Genomic DNA, 13,089 nt, shown 5'->3' with positions numbered 1-13,089 from the left:
TGGGTTTGAATTAGTTCAAAGCATCTTGTATTGTCCAGTGTTAGCTGCAGCTGACCTTTAGCCTTGAGGTCCTCCAGACTTCTTGTATGCACAGGAATTTGTATGCAAAAGACATGTGAACCTACAAACATTCAACTGTGCTGCAAGTGACTCTCTCAGGGCCTTCCCCTTCTATCCTTATGTAGGTTTTACATAATGAGGAAAAGAGGTGGGGGATGTGGGGTGGGGAGAAGGCGCTGTTTGGGAGCTGGGGAACCATAAATATGAACGTAGAACTTCATACTAAAATTTTGTACAGCAAAGCCTAAAGGCCCTTCTGTTCAGAACTACAAGCAGGCTGTTTCTTGTGAATAGAATTAAGAATGTGTGTTTGTCAAGTATAGAGGAAAGCAAGTCTTTTCTTGAGGGGAATTTGAGAAGTGCAATGAAACAGATCCTCCTCTACTCCAAACAACCTGTGGAGCTCTGCAAAATGGCTAATCTTAGAAGTAACACAGGCTCTTTGTGGTAAACTATAGCACACACACAAAAAAATAATCCAAGCCCTAAAATGGAACTGAGGTAGAACTGGGCCAAATAAAAATGCTCTGAAAGATGGCTTAACTACTTAGGTAGACATAAGCTGGATAGATGACTAGACTTAACTGACATCCATTTGACAACAAGAACAACAAATGTCAGGGGCAGGAACTGGGAGAATGACTGCTAAATCTCATCAGGCTTTTTGTTTATGTATGAAAGAGATTTGCAGAAAGCAGGCGGGTTGCAGTTAGATCTCATTAAACCTGCATGAAGAATATTACTATACAGGTATTCCATGTCCTGAAATAAATTTTTTCCCCCAAAATCACTATTTTTTTACTTTATTGAATTGGTATTGAAGAAATAGAATTTTTCTTTTAGGACCTGGTTTTGTAACGGTCAGAACATTTTGACATACAAGTTACTGATAGATTTAATCTAAATTTACAGGGGTATATTTTTGGTGTGCAACTTTGCTACTTAACAGATGAGATTTTGGCACATATTTTTGTGTCATAGCAAATGGAAGATTGTAGCAGCCTTTCGCACCAAATTTGGATTGGATGTGCTCTCAGTTTATAAAATGAGCCTTTCAACTTTTCAACTTATGTTATTTTACTTTTTTTGGCCATCAGTTTCTGTTTTTATAGCACAGTCTCACTTCAGTTTGCTGTGTTTAAAAAATATAATAAAATAAACTATGGGGAGCCTGAGCATTGTTAGAGTGGGCGAAGAAGATCCTAAACTTCCGGAAAGTAACAGATTAGTCCAGCAATGTGGAAGATTAAGTAAATTAACAGACACTGTATACACCAACTGGTCAAAGCCATAATCCTCCTGTTTATTCTAACATTAGATGGATGAGATGCAAATGTTTTTAATGTCTGTTGTTGATCTGTGTCCCAGTTTAAAGTTCTGGTGGTTTATGTTAGTAGAGTAGATTGGCTTGCTGATTTTTGTTAATGCAGATCAGAAATTCCCAAATGTTTACAATAGCAGGATATTTATAGTTTTACAGGAGTCTGATATATTTGATCAGATGTGAAAACAGGGAGGCAGTAAAGTTTGTTGCCAGCTAGACAATGTAATCAGCAGACCCATTAGTAGCAAACTTGCCCTCTGTTCTTCTCCTTTGCCTTCTCCTTCAGGAATTTACCAAGACTGAGTCCTTGAAATCATTAGTTACAACGCAGTCTTAAGTTTAGTCTGAGCCCCAGCTGTGCCGAATACCAACTAGCAAGACTTTCCTTTTACTGACAGGTTTACCTTGGTATTCATGAAGGATCCCAGACCTTAGCCCTCAGTGGTGGGAAAGGACAACTACTTGTGCACTTTTCTCTTCTTCCATAGTATTTCAGCCTTTATGTTTGAATTGGCTGACGCAAAACAAGAGTATTCAGAGATGCTAAATTGTTCAACAAAAGATTAGCCTGCAATGCAGCTCTGCCATTGTGGAGCGCTCTTACTCAGTACAATGCTGAAGCTTACTATAGAATGGGCATTTTCTTTGCAGAAGGCGGGTTCCTGTGTTGTAAAAGAGTTGCAATTCAAGCTATTTGGTAAAACTGGAACTCACAGAATTCTAGGCGTTAAGTTTGATTAATGAACAGCAAGGAAAACCCTTACCTGATATACTGTAGATTTAATTAGACATTCTGCTGTAAGTTGCAGAAGCATTTCACAGTGGATTAGCTGATGGGAGAAGAGGGCTTCTTTTCCTTCTACACTAAATTGTTTAAATTCTACACCCTTCACTTCATTTGTTTGCTTCTGCTGGGTTTTCACTAATGGGGGCCCCTTTTCATTGTATTTGTGCTTTCAATCCATTCAGCCCTTCCCTGCACAATCCATATTTTTGTGTTTGTGTAACACATTCATAAATAACATTACATGTTTTCAAATTCTGGGAAATTAACAAATTTAATTTTTTTCTTTCCTTTTCAACTAACACTTTGTGGAATGTAGCTTCTCTAATTCAAAAGGTAAAAACACCTATATTTTATATGGAAAGTGATATAATTGTTTCCTTTGATGTTAGTAATATATTAGAGCTAATTTAGGATCTGTATTATTTTAACATATGTAGGAGTAATTTGTAATTCCTTGTTTCTAACAGTGGCTATTCTCTCCCCCAAACCATTTAAACTGTACTTCAGGTATTTCTTTGCTGTTTTGGCAATCCTAACCATTCTGGGAGTTCTCAATGGATTGGTGCTGCTTCCTGTTCTTCTCTCATTCTTTGGACCATACCCTGAGGTCAGTAAAATTACTAGTGAACAGAAAAATAATACTATGTCTGTCTTGCTGTCCCCCTCAATCACCGCCTGGTTTTAGGAAATATTTTTAAAATTTTCTTTGATTAAGTTTCTTGCTCTCAGGCTTCTTTATAAATTTTTATTAAAAGTGCTGTTTGTTACATAGTTGATACTACTCCTTTTTAAAGTTTGTTTTTTTTTTAATAAGTCTTGTTTTAGAGGTCACAATAAGCAAACTTGATAGGGTTATTTGTACTACTCGCATAATGTGATATGCAAACAAGTTTGTAAAATAAGGATTTCCCTCAATATTTTGCAAAAGATAGTTTGTTTTGTACACATAGCTTCTGCTTTCCTACCTCAGTGGCACTGTTGCATTCCTCAAAGTGTTTAGCTGAGCAGACCACCAGGAAGGCCGGTGTGGACCAACACACACAGTGGTGGTCGAGAGACCACACCTTGATAACCAGGATTGGTCTGCCAGAAGGTCCCCACTGCCCAGCCACCTCTCCCTCTGGCGTTCTCCGGCCTCAAGTAGCATTTTTGTTGTGGGGAAGGCGTCACTCAGGCTTTTGTTGTGGGGAAGGCTTCACTTAGGTGTGGATGACTTTACAGTACAAACTCCAAGTCCAGACTCCAGGATTCACAGACACCATCTTTATATTTGGTTGTTGGTCATTTATTACCTACCCTGTAGTTAATACAATTACTGTGTTACGTGGGGTCGTCTTTATCATGTGTCAATAGAATCAGTGTGCTATGTTTCATATATCTATGTGTGTGCACAAGAATAAAACACAAGGTATGTATTCAACACTGGTATATTTCACAAGTTTGGGTTCTTTTAATATTAGTAAAACAGTTTTGACAACAATGTGTACTCTCCGCATTCCTAACAGTATGCATGACCTGTCTGTTACTCAAATAATGTGAATGTGTGTGTAATTACCATATATGTTGCTGTGATGTGTGTATCCATCTCTCTTTGCAAACAGACATGGAGTAACACTGTCCCGACCCACTGAGGTGATTTTATGAAATCACTGCTAATGCTTGCTGAAAGGGGAGGGGAGCCCACATATTATTTTTGTTTATATATTTGCAAGTGCATGCACATATACACATGTATGGTCTTCCTGATACAACGATATTCAGAAGAATATCTATGTAGTCTTGTTTACATATGTATCTGTGGATTGAGGCCACATCTTTTATACTTCCATTAATTTTTTCAGTTCAGTATCTGTGTTCATCAGAAAACTGTTGCTAAGGTTGTTGTGGCACGGCAGGGTGTATTTGGCAGAACATTGTTTGTGTCAAGCTCTAGTGATTAAAAGGGTAAAGCTAGCTGAATGTAACTGAAAGTGTTGCTGTCACCAGGTTTCTCCAGCCAATGGACAGGACAGATTGCCCACACCATCTCCTGAGCCACCCCCCGGTACTGTGAGGTTTGCACTGCCACCTGGCCACACAAATAATGCTTCAGATTCCTCTGATTCTGAGTACAGCTCTCAAACCACAGTGTCTGGAATCAGTGAAGAGCTGCATCAGTATGAGGCCACCCGAGGTCCTGGGGCACCAGCCCATCAAGTAATAGTGGAAGCGACTGAGAATCCTCTCTTTGCAAGATCCACTGTAAGTATCTTTCATATGTATTAGCAGGAGGGCAAGAAGAAGTTTTTTGGTGTGTTTTGTTTTTTGGGTTTTTTTAAAAAGATCTATTTATTTTCACGGAAAACTCTTTATGACAGATTGTGCTTTGTGACTTTGTGCCAAAACCTGTTCGCAGGGAGTGAAGGTTTTCCTCATTCTCTCCTTTAGAACTGAGCTGGGGGTAAAGTGGTGGTACAAAAGCAGGTGTTTGGCATGAGTAATTGCTATTACATCCTATTGGCACCAGCCACAAGAGAGAGCTCTCAGTCTGTTTGATGACTGTTTTCAGAGAGAGAAGGAGACATTACAAGATCCCAACCTCTTTCATACAGCTCCATGTGGATTGCTATAATATACCTCTCTGAGACAGCACATTTTGGAGAGAAAGATTAGAGCCAGAAGAAAGCAGTTTGAGTGCTGTACCAAATCTTGGGCCTTGTTGCATCTTGCTACTGAGTTGGCATAATTGCGATTTCAAAGGAAAGTGAAAAAGCTCTGTCTCCTACCCCTGCTGATGTTGCATGCTGAGCTGCAATGCGGATCTGGTTTTGTTCAGCAGAGGCCTAGAAATAGGTACAAGCACAGCCACATTTGAAGTTGGTCACGGTTTATTGACTGATGTAGCTGCTGTGCTTCACGCTCTTTATGGAAATCAGAAAACAGATTCCTACAGTCTATACAAACTACCCTACTAACATCCTGTGTATGTTCCCTGCATGGAATAGCCTTTTCCAAATGCCTGCAATTCTGCTTGTTGAGTTAAGACCAAGTGCTTGTCACCCATCCCTTTGAAAAGATGGACCAGCATGTAGGAAGCTTACAATAATGTTTTCAGCTGTCATCCTGTGTTTTCTGAAGATGTGCTCTCCAGGTTTTAAAAACTTCAGACAAAAACCATGGAAAAATCAATTATCAGCTTCCACAACATTCCCTTTGTAGAGTCAGAGCATTATTATAATTATTCCCAGCATAAAACACAAGCAAGCGTGGTATTTGCTTGCTTTGCTGTGTCAGAGGCGTAACTGTGCATGTCTTTCTCAGGTGGTTCAGCCGGAAGCCAGGCATCCGCCGAGCCCTCAGCTGCGGCCGAATCCGGATCCCAGCACGCAGCAGTCGTGGCATCAGGGCAGGCAGCCCAAAAGGGAAGCGAGGGAAGGGCCGCGACCACCTCCTTACCGCCCTCGCAGGGACGCTTTTGAAATTTCTACTGAAGGGCCCTCGGGACCCAGCAGCAGCAGCAGCAGGGATCGTTTGGGCCACAAGGCTCGCTCGCACAGCGTTCGGAGCCCGGCGTTTGGGGCCGCGGGCGCTGCGGGAGCAGCCTACTGCCAGCCCATCACTACTGTGACTGCCTCAGCCTCAGTCACTGTTGCTGTCCACCCTGCCCTGCACAGCCACAGCCCTCGGGGAGCGAGCTTTCCATCCTGCGAGGGACACCACGAGGCTGGCCATGCGCCATTTGAGGACCCCCACGTGCCTTTTAATGTGCGGTGTGAAAGAAGAAATTCTAAAGTGGAAGTTATAGAGCTGCAAGATGTTGAATGTGAGGAGAGGATACCTGGCAACAGCTCACAATAAGGTAGGTCCATCCTGTGTAACTGCAAGCATTGGCCTGTGTCAGGTGTGATCAAAAGAAAGAGGAAAATTAAATTTCTCAGAGGTAACTTTTCATAGACAGCGCTACTTACAGGTCACACTGATCACCTTAAATCTACTAACTGTGAATATAGTACATTTTGCACTGGACATGAGGTTGACTAAGATAGAGCACTCCAACACTGGGAAGTCATACTTCCACTTACTACTTCGAAGAGCCTTGCAAAATGGATAAGTACATCATACAATCCCAGTTTACCTGATGAGGAAAATAAAGCAGAGATGTTGTATAACATCTTCAGAGCTGTGCAACTGCATATACCATTGTGTAAGTCCTGTCTTCTGATCCCTGAATCAGGCATGCTCTAAAACATTATATAAAATGACATTGCCTAGGAGAGTGTAAAAATTGCCAGCTACTTCAGGAGCTGTCATCTCTTGAATAAAATAATTTGTGAAATAATTGAAAGTCCATAATAAGGACTGAATCCCTCTGGAAGATGAGCCAGGTGATAGGTAGGAAGTTCTACATGCCTAGTGCACTTCTGCTCAGCCAGGTGTCCCCTGCTCTTTGGAGGGGCCTTCAGAGACCTCCCCAGTGACCTTGTACACTGGAGATGTCTGAGCTGACCTCTGCCATACCAGGGGCATCTGCAGTGACAATTGCAGGTTTGCACAGGATAGAGCTGCCCACTGAGTTTTTACACGGAAAACTTCTTGGGGCTCTTACATGAAAAACTATTTCTCACTATTTTTACTATGTTCTTCTCTTGCAGGGAAAAAGAAGGTGTTAGAATAGTTACTTATCTGTGGATTACTGTTTTTTCTCTTTGCTTGTCTGAGCTTTTCAGTGACAGACAACAGTCTGAGCAGAGCAAGTAATTTTATTTTGATTCTAGAATATTTTGCATGTACGCATGCATGCATGTGTATGCACACGCACAGTGTTTTTACAGAAATTTTTATGATAATTCAAAATGAAACCACTTTCTGAATCATAAAATGTCTCTAGAAATATGACAAATAATAGTATCCAAAGAATAAGGAAATACTTGGGCTTAGTTTTTTTCAAGCTGAAGTATACGTTAATGTGAGACTCTTAAATAAACTCAGTATTCAATGTAGCATACTTCTTCTTCAACTGTTAATTATTTTTGACTGAATTTGTCACAGCTATCTAAAACTGGGAACTTAGAAATTGAAGCATCAACATTTTTTTAATTGGCATCAGTATTTCTTCACCAGGAAATTAATACCTGCGATGAAAGTAGAGCCAGCATTTCCTGGCTACTAAATCTAACCTACTACTAAATCTAACCACAAGAATCATTAAATGAGTTGGTTTCATTTGATTTGTTTTTCTTGAAATTTAGTGAATGTTTGCTTTTTTCTCTCTCCTTATTTGTACAGGGTAATAACTGAAGCAACGAAGAGGCCAAAGATGGAAAACTGTATTCCACAACTGCTTGAAGAGAACTGCTTGAAGTTGTAGAAAAGGACATGCTGCATCAGGACAACAGTTCACTGTTACTGTAACCTATTGTATTATTTTGTTAAATATTTCTTTTAAGTATTTAAAAGATGTACACATATGTAATATACAAAAGAACGATGTAAAGTAGTATAGTCTGGAGTAATTTGCCTTTGGGCAATAGAATGGGGACAAAATTGTGTGCTCTTTGTACTTTCTGTACATTGATATCTGTGCCACAACTAAGCTTAATCTAGTTCTAAATTTCAGCATAAGTTGCTGCTGCTTAAATATTTTATAATTTACTTGTATAATTCTATGCAAATATTGCTTATGTAATAGGATTTCTTAAAAGGTACATGTCTGTTTAAAATATTTTAAATTTGTGTATCACAACCCTGTGGTAGTATGAAATGTTACTGTTAACTTTCAAACACGCTATGCGTGGGAATTTTTAAAATAAGCAAATATGAAGAAAAGCGAGTTAATCTGGGAGGCTTAAATAGACTTAGCTATGTGCAGGTTTTGTTTTGCTGTATGTGTCCAAGTGTGCATCTGGAAACATGCATGCTTTTGTGTGTATGTTCCTGGTGTACTCTAGTTTTTCTTTTACTGTATCTTAACACTTGGTGGGCTTACAAACCCACTGATGCTGATGTGAGTCTGGCTTTCCCTGTTAGTAGGCACTAGTGAAAACTCTGTTGTTTACCAATATATACAACTACAGACTGCCATCATCAAAGGCCCAACTAAAATACTAGAGAAGACAGGGAGTTGAGGTTTAGAATTATGTTTCAGTTCCCAAACCCTTAATGACTTGTTTCACATTACTTTAGTCAAGTCACTTAACTGCCCCATGCCTCAGTTTTTCATTCTGTAAAATGGTTATAATTACACTTACCTACCTCCCAGGAATGTTGTGAGGCTTAATTACAGTTCATGTAGTGCTTCGACGTTTTTTTTTTTCCCTCGCAAAATATGCCAGGTAAGTGCAAGCACTATAACCATTATTTTTTCACTTCCAAAGGTGCTGGATATTGAGAGGTGCTGGTGGTTATAGAAATACAATGAGCATCTGCCTTATTTTGATACTGTTAATTTTGAATGGGTTCAGAAGCTGGATAATGGATTGTTTGATGGTGAGCCACAGCTTAGCTGAGTCATTACAGCATTGAAAGCAGTATCTTTGGTCACCTTATTTTCATGGCAGGAAGGAGTTAATAGTAAGTAATAAAAATCAAATGGAAGGATTAAAAAAAAGTATATTCACTTTTAAATATAAATGGCTTTTTGGTGGGCCAGGATGGTAATGACACTTAAGGCCTGGGTAGTTATTTTCTTTATTGTTTGTGTTTTCCCATGCTGCATTGGCACTTTTAATTATAACAGCTAAACTGGGATCTCTTTGCGAAACTAATTTAGCTTTTTGTACTATTATTTTTGAACTAAAAGGGGATTGCTGCTGGTGAAGGGTCTGGAAAAACACTGCAATCTGTTTCCAGCTGGAAACAAACCATAGGAACAAAGAACCTTAATTTAAAATAATGCAACACAAGTTTTCATTATCTCTGTCTTCTTTTTTTATCTTTTTCTGCCCTTCACCAAGCTGTTTTTTAGAGCAGGTAGATGTTCAGTTTTGTATTCAGAGCCAAACACAGACAATATTCAGTTTCTAAACACAGCAGTGGTGGGGCTTTTCTTTATATATACCTGAATAGCAGTGGCCAATTCTTTGATGTGAAAGTGTTTTCCTCCAGTGGCTTCAGGGAGTCTATCTTTGCCTATAGACCTTGCCAGCAAAACGAATGGGGATAATTAGAATGCACAAAATTCCATGCCTTTTTTGCTCACTTGAAAACACTTTGATATGAGGCACTTGTTTACAGATCTCCAATGTGAACGCTCGAAGAGCAGGTGGCGAGAGCCTGGTGTCATTCCCGTGATACATAAGCTACTGTCTCAGTGCACACCAAGGGTTAATGTCGCAACTGCCTACTGGTCCAGTTCACTGTCTAACGTGAAAACTCTTGATGACAAAAAGATGAGGGGCCCCAATTTAGCACTAGCAGCATAGTGACCTCAGATCATACAAACTCTGCAACAAAACTCTATGATACTAATTGGAAGCCACCTTCAACCACCAAGCTTGTGCGCTCACGTGTCAGAGATTGGCAGGGCTCCCACTGGCACCCCTCCGTGCCGCAGGCTGCCTTGCTTCCTGCTCTTCCTCAGGAGGCAAGGGGCCCAGGGCAAGTTGCAGTGTCTCCCACCTGCCCCTGCCCCAAGCCTTCCTGCATGCTTGTGTGTGGGTGAGCTGTCTGCTGCTTTGTGCACAATTAGACCTTCTTCTTCGATAGTCACATTGGCAAAGGGAGAACTCAGTGGCTGGCAACCTTTGTTTTGTTTTGGTTTTGTTTCTTAACTTTTTTAATCATGGGTGATATTTATATTTTTGTATCATAAGAATGTTTTTCTTACAGTATTTTTCATGCCAGTTTATAACAAACAAAATGCAGGGATTTTATTTCTATTGGAAACACTATTACAGTTATGTTTTTACTGTTTAATGGATTTTTATTTGTATAGAGTGCTTACTAATGTTAAATAGGAAAGAGTATATAACATTTACATTATGGACTTGTTGTAGCTTTTAGTGTAAGGAGTTAAAAGGAAAAAAAAATATTCAAACTGGGTCTCATTGCCTGCCTGTTTGGTAGGAGTGGGTTTGTGTCATTTCAGTTACAAAGATAAAATTATGCCATATAATTTATTTATATGAAAATTTATTTTTGTAGTGTACATAGTAGTCATCAAGTCTTTTGACAGAAATATATTTTTAAAGAGTTTATATGTAATGATGATACCGTTATGTTTTGGAACACTGCTGAGATACAATTACAGTGCACACTTTTCCTTGAAAACCCCTGGAGAAAAGAAAGTGTTTAACAGTGTTAAGAGAGAAAGAGAGTGTGACTATTCATACAATTCTGAACTGTGTTTTAGTTACCATTTGTGATCTAGCGTGGTTCTCATTTTAAGCTTTGAATGGAAATTGTACAAACTCTCTAAATATTAATGTTCAAACACTGATAGAAATTCTAACATGAATAAAAAATATTATAACTTACTGGCTATGGATTTGCTTGTTTGTGGAATGCTTCTGTATTTACTACTGGTTATCTCTGCAGATGCAACCATGCAATCATTCTGATTTGGAGCATGAATCTGAGATCTTTCAGTATTTAGGATATATGGGATATTCAGATTTGCCCATTTGCAGCAGGAGCCATTTGTTGCCCTGTCTAAAGGGTAGCATGCTGGTCGTTGTCTGTTGATTCTGTTACCTTTGTATGTTGGGGGATAGGTTTAGGATTGGGTTATGCATATCATTCTTACTCTGAATGAAACAATTTGTTGACTAAAGCACTTTATATAATATAAAGGTTATTTCTTCTTAGACATAGGAGGAAATTCTTTGTCTTTTTCCCATCTCTGTGGGAATTTGCGCCCTAAATTAGATAACAGAATCAGTCTGGTATTTCCACTTTGTGGAAGAAAAAATAAATGTATTCTGAGTTCTGAAAACTACAGCCATGCATAAGAAGGGAGACTCTTGACAAAATTCCCTCCGGGAAGCATGCTACTGCTTGCCAGCCAGGATGCAGGTCCCTGTGCCCCGCACAAGCCCCACTAGGCAGGGAGGAGAAGCTGCAGTGGGCAGCAGGGAACAGAGTAACAACATCTGTCTGAAGTCATTCGCATCGCAAACCGCAGGGTGGTTTCTCCTGTGCAGATACTCTGCCCAGCATCCTTCTAAGTTCCACAGAGCCAGCAGTCCTTCACTTTATCCTTTAACCCTTAGATGATTTTTTTACATGAGACTTCTAAACGTCTCATAAGGAAAAAGCCCAAACCTGTCTTGAGATAATTTGTAATTCAGGCTTTACTTTCCACAGCCAGAGTAAATACAAATACAATTTTCAATTTTATGTTTTCTGGAAGTTTAACCACAAAAGAGAAAAGCAGAGTTAAAGGACTTGAATTGCAAAACTTCAACACATACGTTTTTACTACTCAAAATACTCTCCCTCACACCCTCAGGATTAGCCAGCCTGAGTCAGGTTGCAGATTTGACTCTTGTGGATAAAGCCCATGAGAATAGTGCTCACTTCGGCCTTGCTTTAGCTCAACTCACTCACTTCATCTTTTATGTCCAGCGATCCATGGGAGCTGCTCCATTCACACAGCTGGAAACCATGTAAATAAATCAACACATTCTGTCCGTCAGAACATGGGATTTTTTCCTTTAAACATTCTGTTTTGCAACAACAATAGTTATTTACATAATACTACTTGTCATGTTTAGTTTTCTTATCATTTTGCTGTCAGTCTGATTAACCCCAGGTAAGAACTTGATCTGATTTTTGCCAGAGATTGGCCGTATTTATTCAGGCCTTAAGTAAACATGTGGCCAAATTTTTGTTGGCATAATGCATGTATTTAACAGCTTCAGGAATGCTACATGCTGCTAAACTGCAGCAGCACTGATATATGAACAGGTGTTTCATTTTTGTTAACTTTTACTTCCAAGGAGCGTTTGAGACACTGACTGTTTATATCTGAATATACCATTGCCAAATTGTAATTATTTTTAATGTCTGCTTCAAGCAATGAGAACAATTACTACTTTCCAACTCCATTTAATCATTCTTGTCTTTTTTGTTGCAAACATGATGAATCTTATTGCTCGAACAGGGTGTGTGCCAGGCAACAGCACTACCTAGATTGAGTGGCTTGAAAAAACACACAGTTTAACTGGTTAATTTCAGCAAATTAAGCACAAAAATGAAGCAGTACTCTGCTTTGGAAAAAAGAAGAAAAGTTTAATGTATATGCTGGCATATTTGATACTGCAGAAATCATTTTGCTCCTATAGACACTATGAAAGAAATCTCTGGCTCAGATAGTTGGTTGTCTGCAGTGTCATCTGGGCCACTTATCACCCTACCACAGGTCTCCTTATGAACATTTCCACTCTCATGTTAACAGCTGTAATTGGGTGGGTCACTAGTGTTTAAACTGCCACAGCAGCTGAAAAGCAGCACCTTGCCATTGGTGCAAGGTAAGGCTGCAATGGAGAACATAGTATTTAAGGTTAATGATGCACTGAACACAAAGCAGCTTGTGTTTTAGCCTGTTTCGCTAATCCAAGCATTCTCACAGGCTCTTCTCCAAGCTTAACTCAAGCTTCCAGTTAAAAGTTACTGGGTCTGTGAATCTCCTAGATGAATTAGAATGTCAAGCATGCACAGTGGATGCAAACTTTTGCACAATGGAGCATAAAAAATGTGGCTTTTCTCTCTGGTCTTTCCATCCCTTGAGTTCAAGTCTTTGCAGCGGGCCCAACTTCACAGGCTCCTAGCTGCCTAACATACCACAGCCTAATGAAACCTGCTGGGGAGCAAGGCCATAAACCAGAGAAGCTGGGAAAGAGGGAGATTGGAAGCTGGAGGTTGGAAACTGCTTCTTAGGCAAGGAAGGGCTCTGCCTCGGTAGAAGAGGGGCCAGACTTCACTTATGGGTATGTGAATG

The 13,089-nt window shown here is 39.7% G+C and overlaps 1 protein-coding gene across 1 annotated transcript in view; it reads left to right on the top strand.

Moving 5' to 3' along the window:
• Nucleotides 1–10,624, top strand: part of PTCH1 (patched 1) — a 67,275-nt gene extending 56,651 nt beyond the window's left edge. The window contains exons 21-25 of the mRNA XM_054517897.1: nucleotides 2,679–2,778; nucleotides 4,158–4,412; nucleotides 5,472–6,009; nucleotides 6,803–6,904; nucleotides 7,437–10,624. Of these exons, the coding sequence (XP_054373872.1) occupies nucleotides 2,679–2,778; nucleotides 4,158–4,412; nucleotides 5,472–6,008 (892 nt within the window). The 3' untranslated portion in view covers nucleotide 6,009; nucleotides 6,803–6,904; nucleotides 7,437–10,624. The remainder of the gene's footprint in view (nucleotides 1–2,678; nucleotides 2,779–4,157; nucleotides 4,413–5,471; nucleotides 6,010–6,802; nucleotides 6,905–7,436) is intronic.
• The last annotated feature ends 2,465 nt before the right edge of the window (nucleotides 10,625–13,089 follow it).

This window comes from Molothrus ater, chromosome Z (assembly GCF_012460135.2).
Source record: "Molothrus ater isolate BHLD 08-10-18 breed brown headed cowbird chromosome Z, BPBGC_Mater_1.1, whole genome shotgun sequence".
NCBI classification, from domain to species: domain Eukaryota; kingdom Metazoa; phylum Chordata; class Aves; order Passeriformes; family Icteridae; genus Molothrus; species Molothrus ater.
The sequence above is the reverse complement of the archived record's forward strand: the minus strand, read 5'-3'. Positions and strand labels throughout refer to the sequence as shown.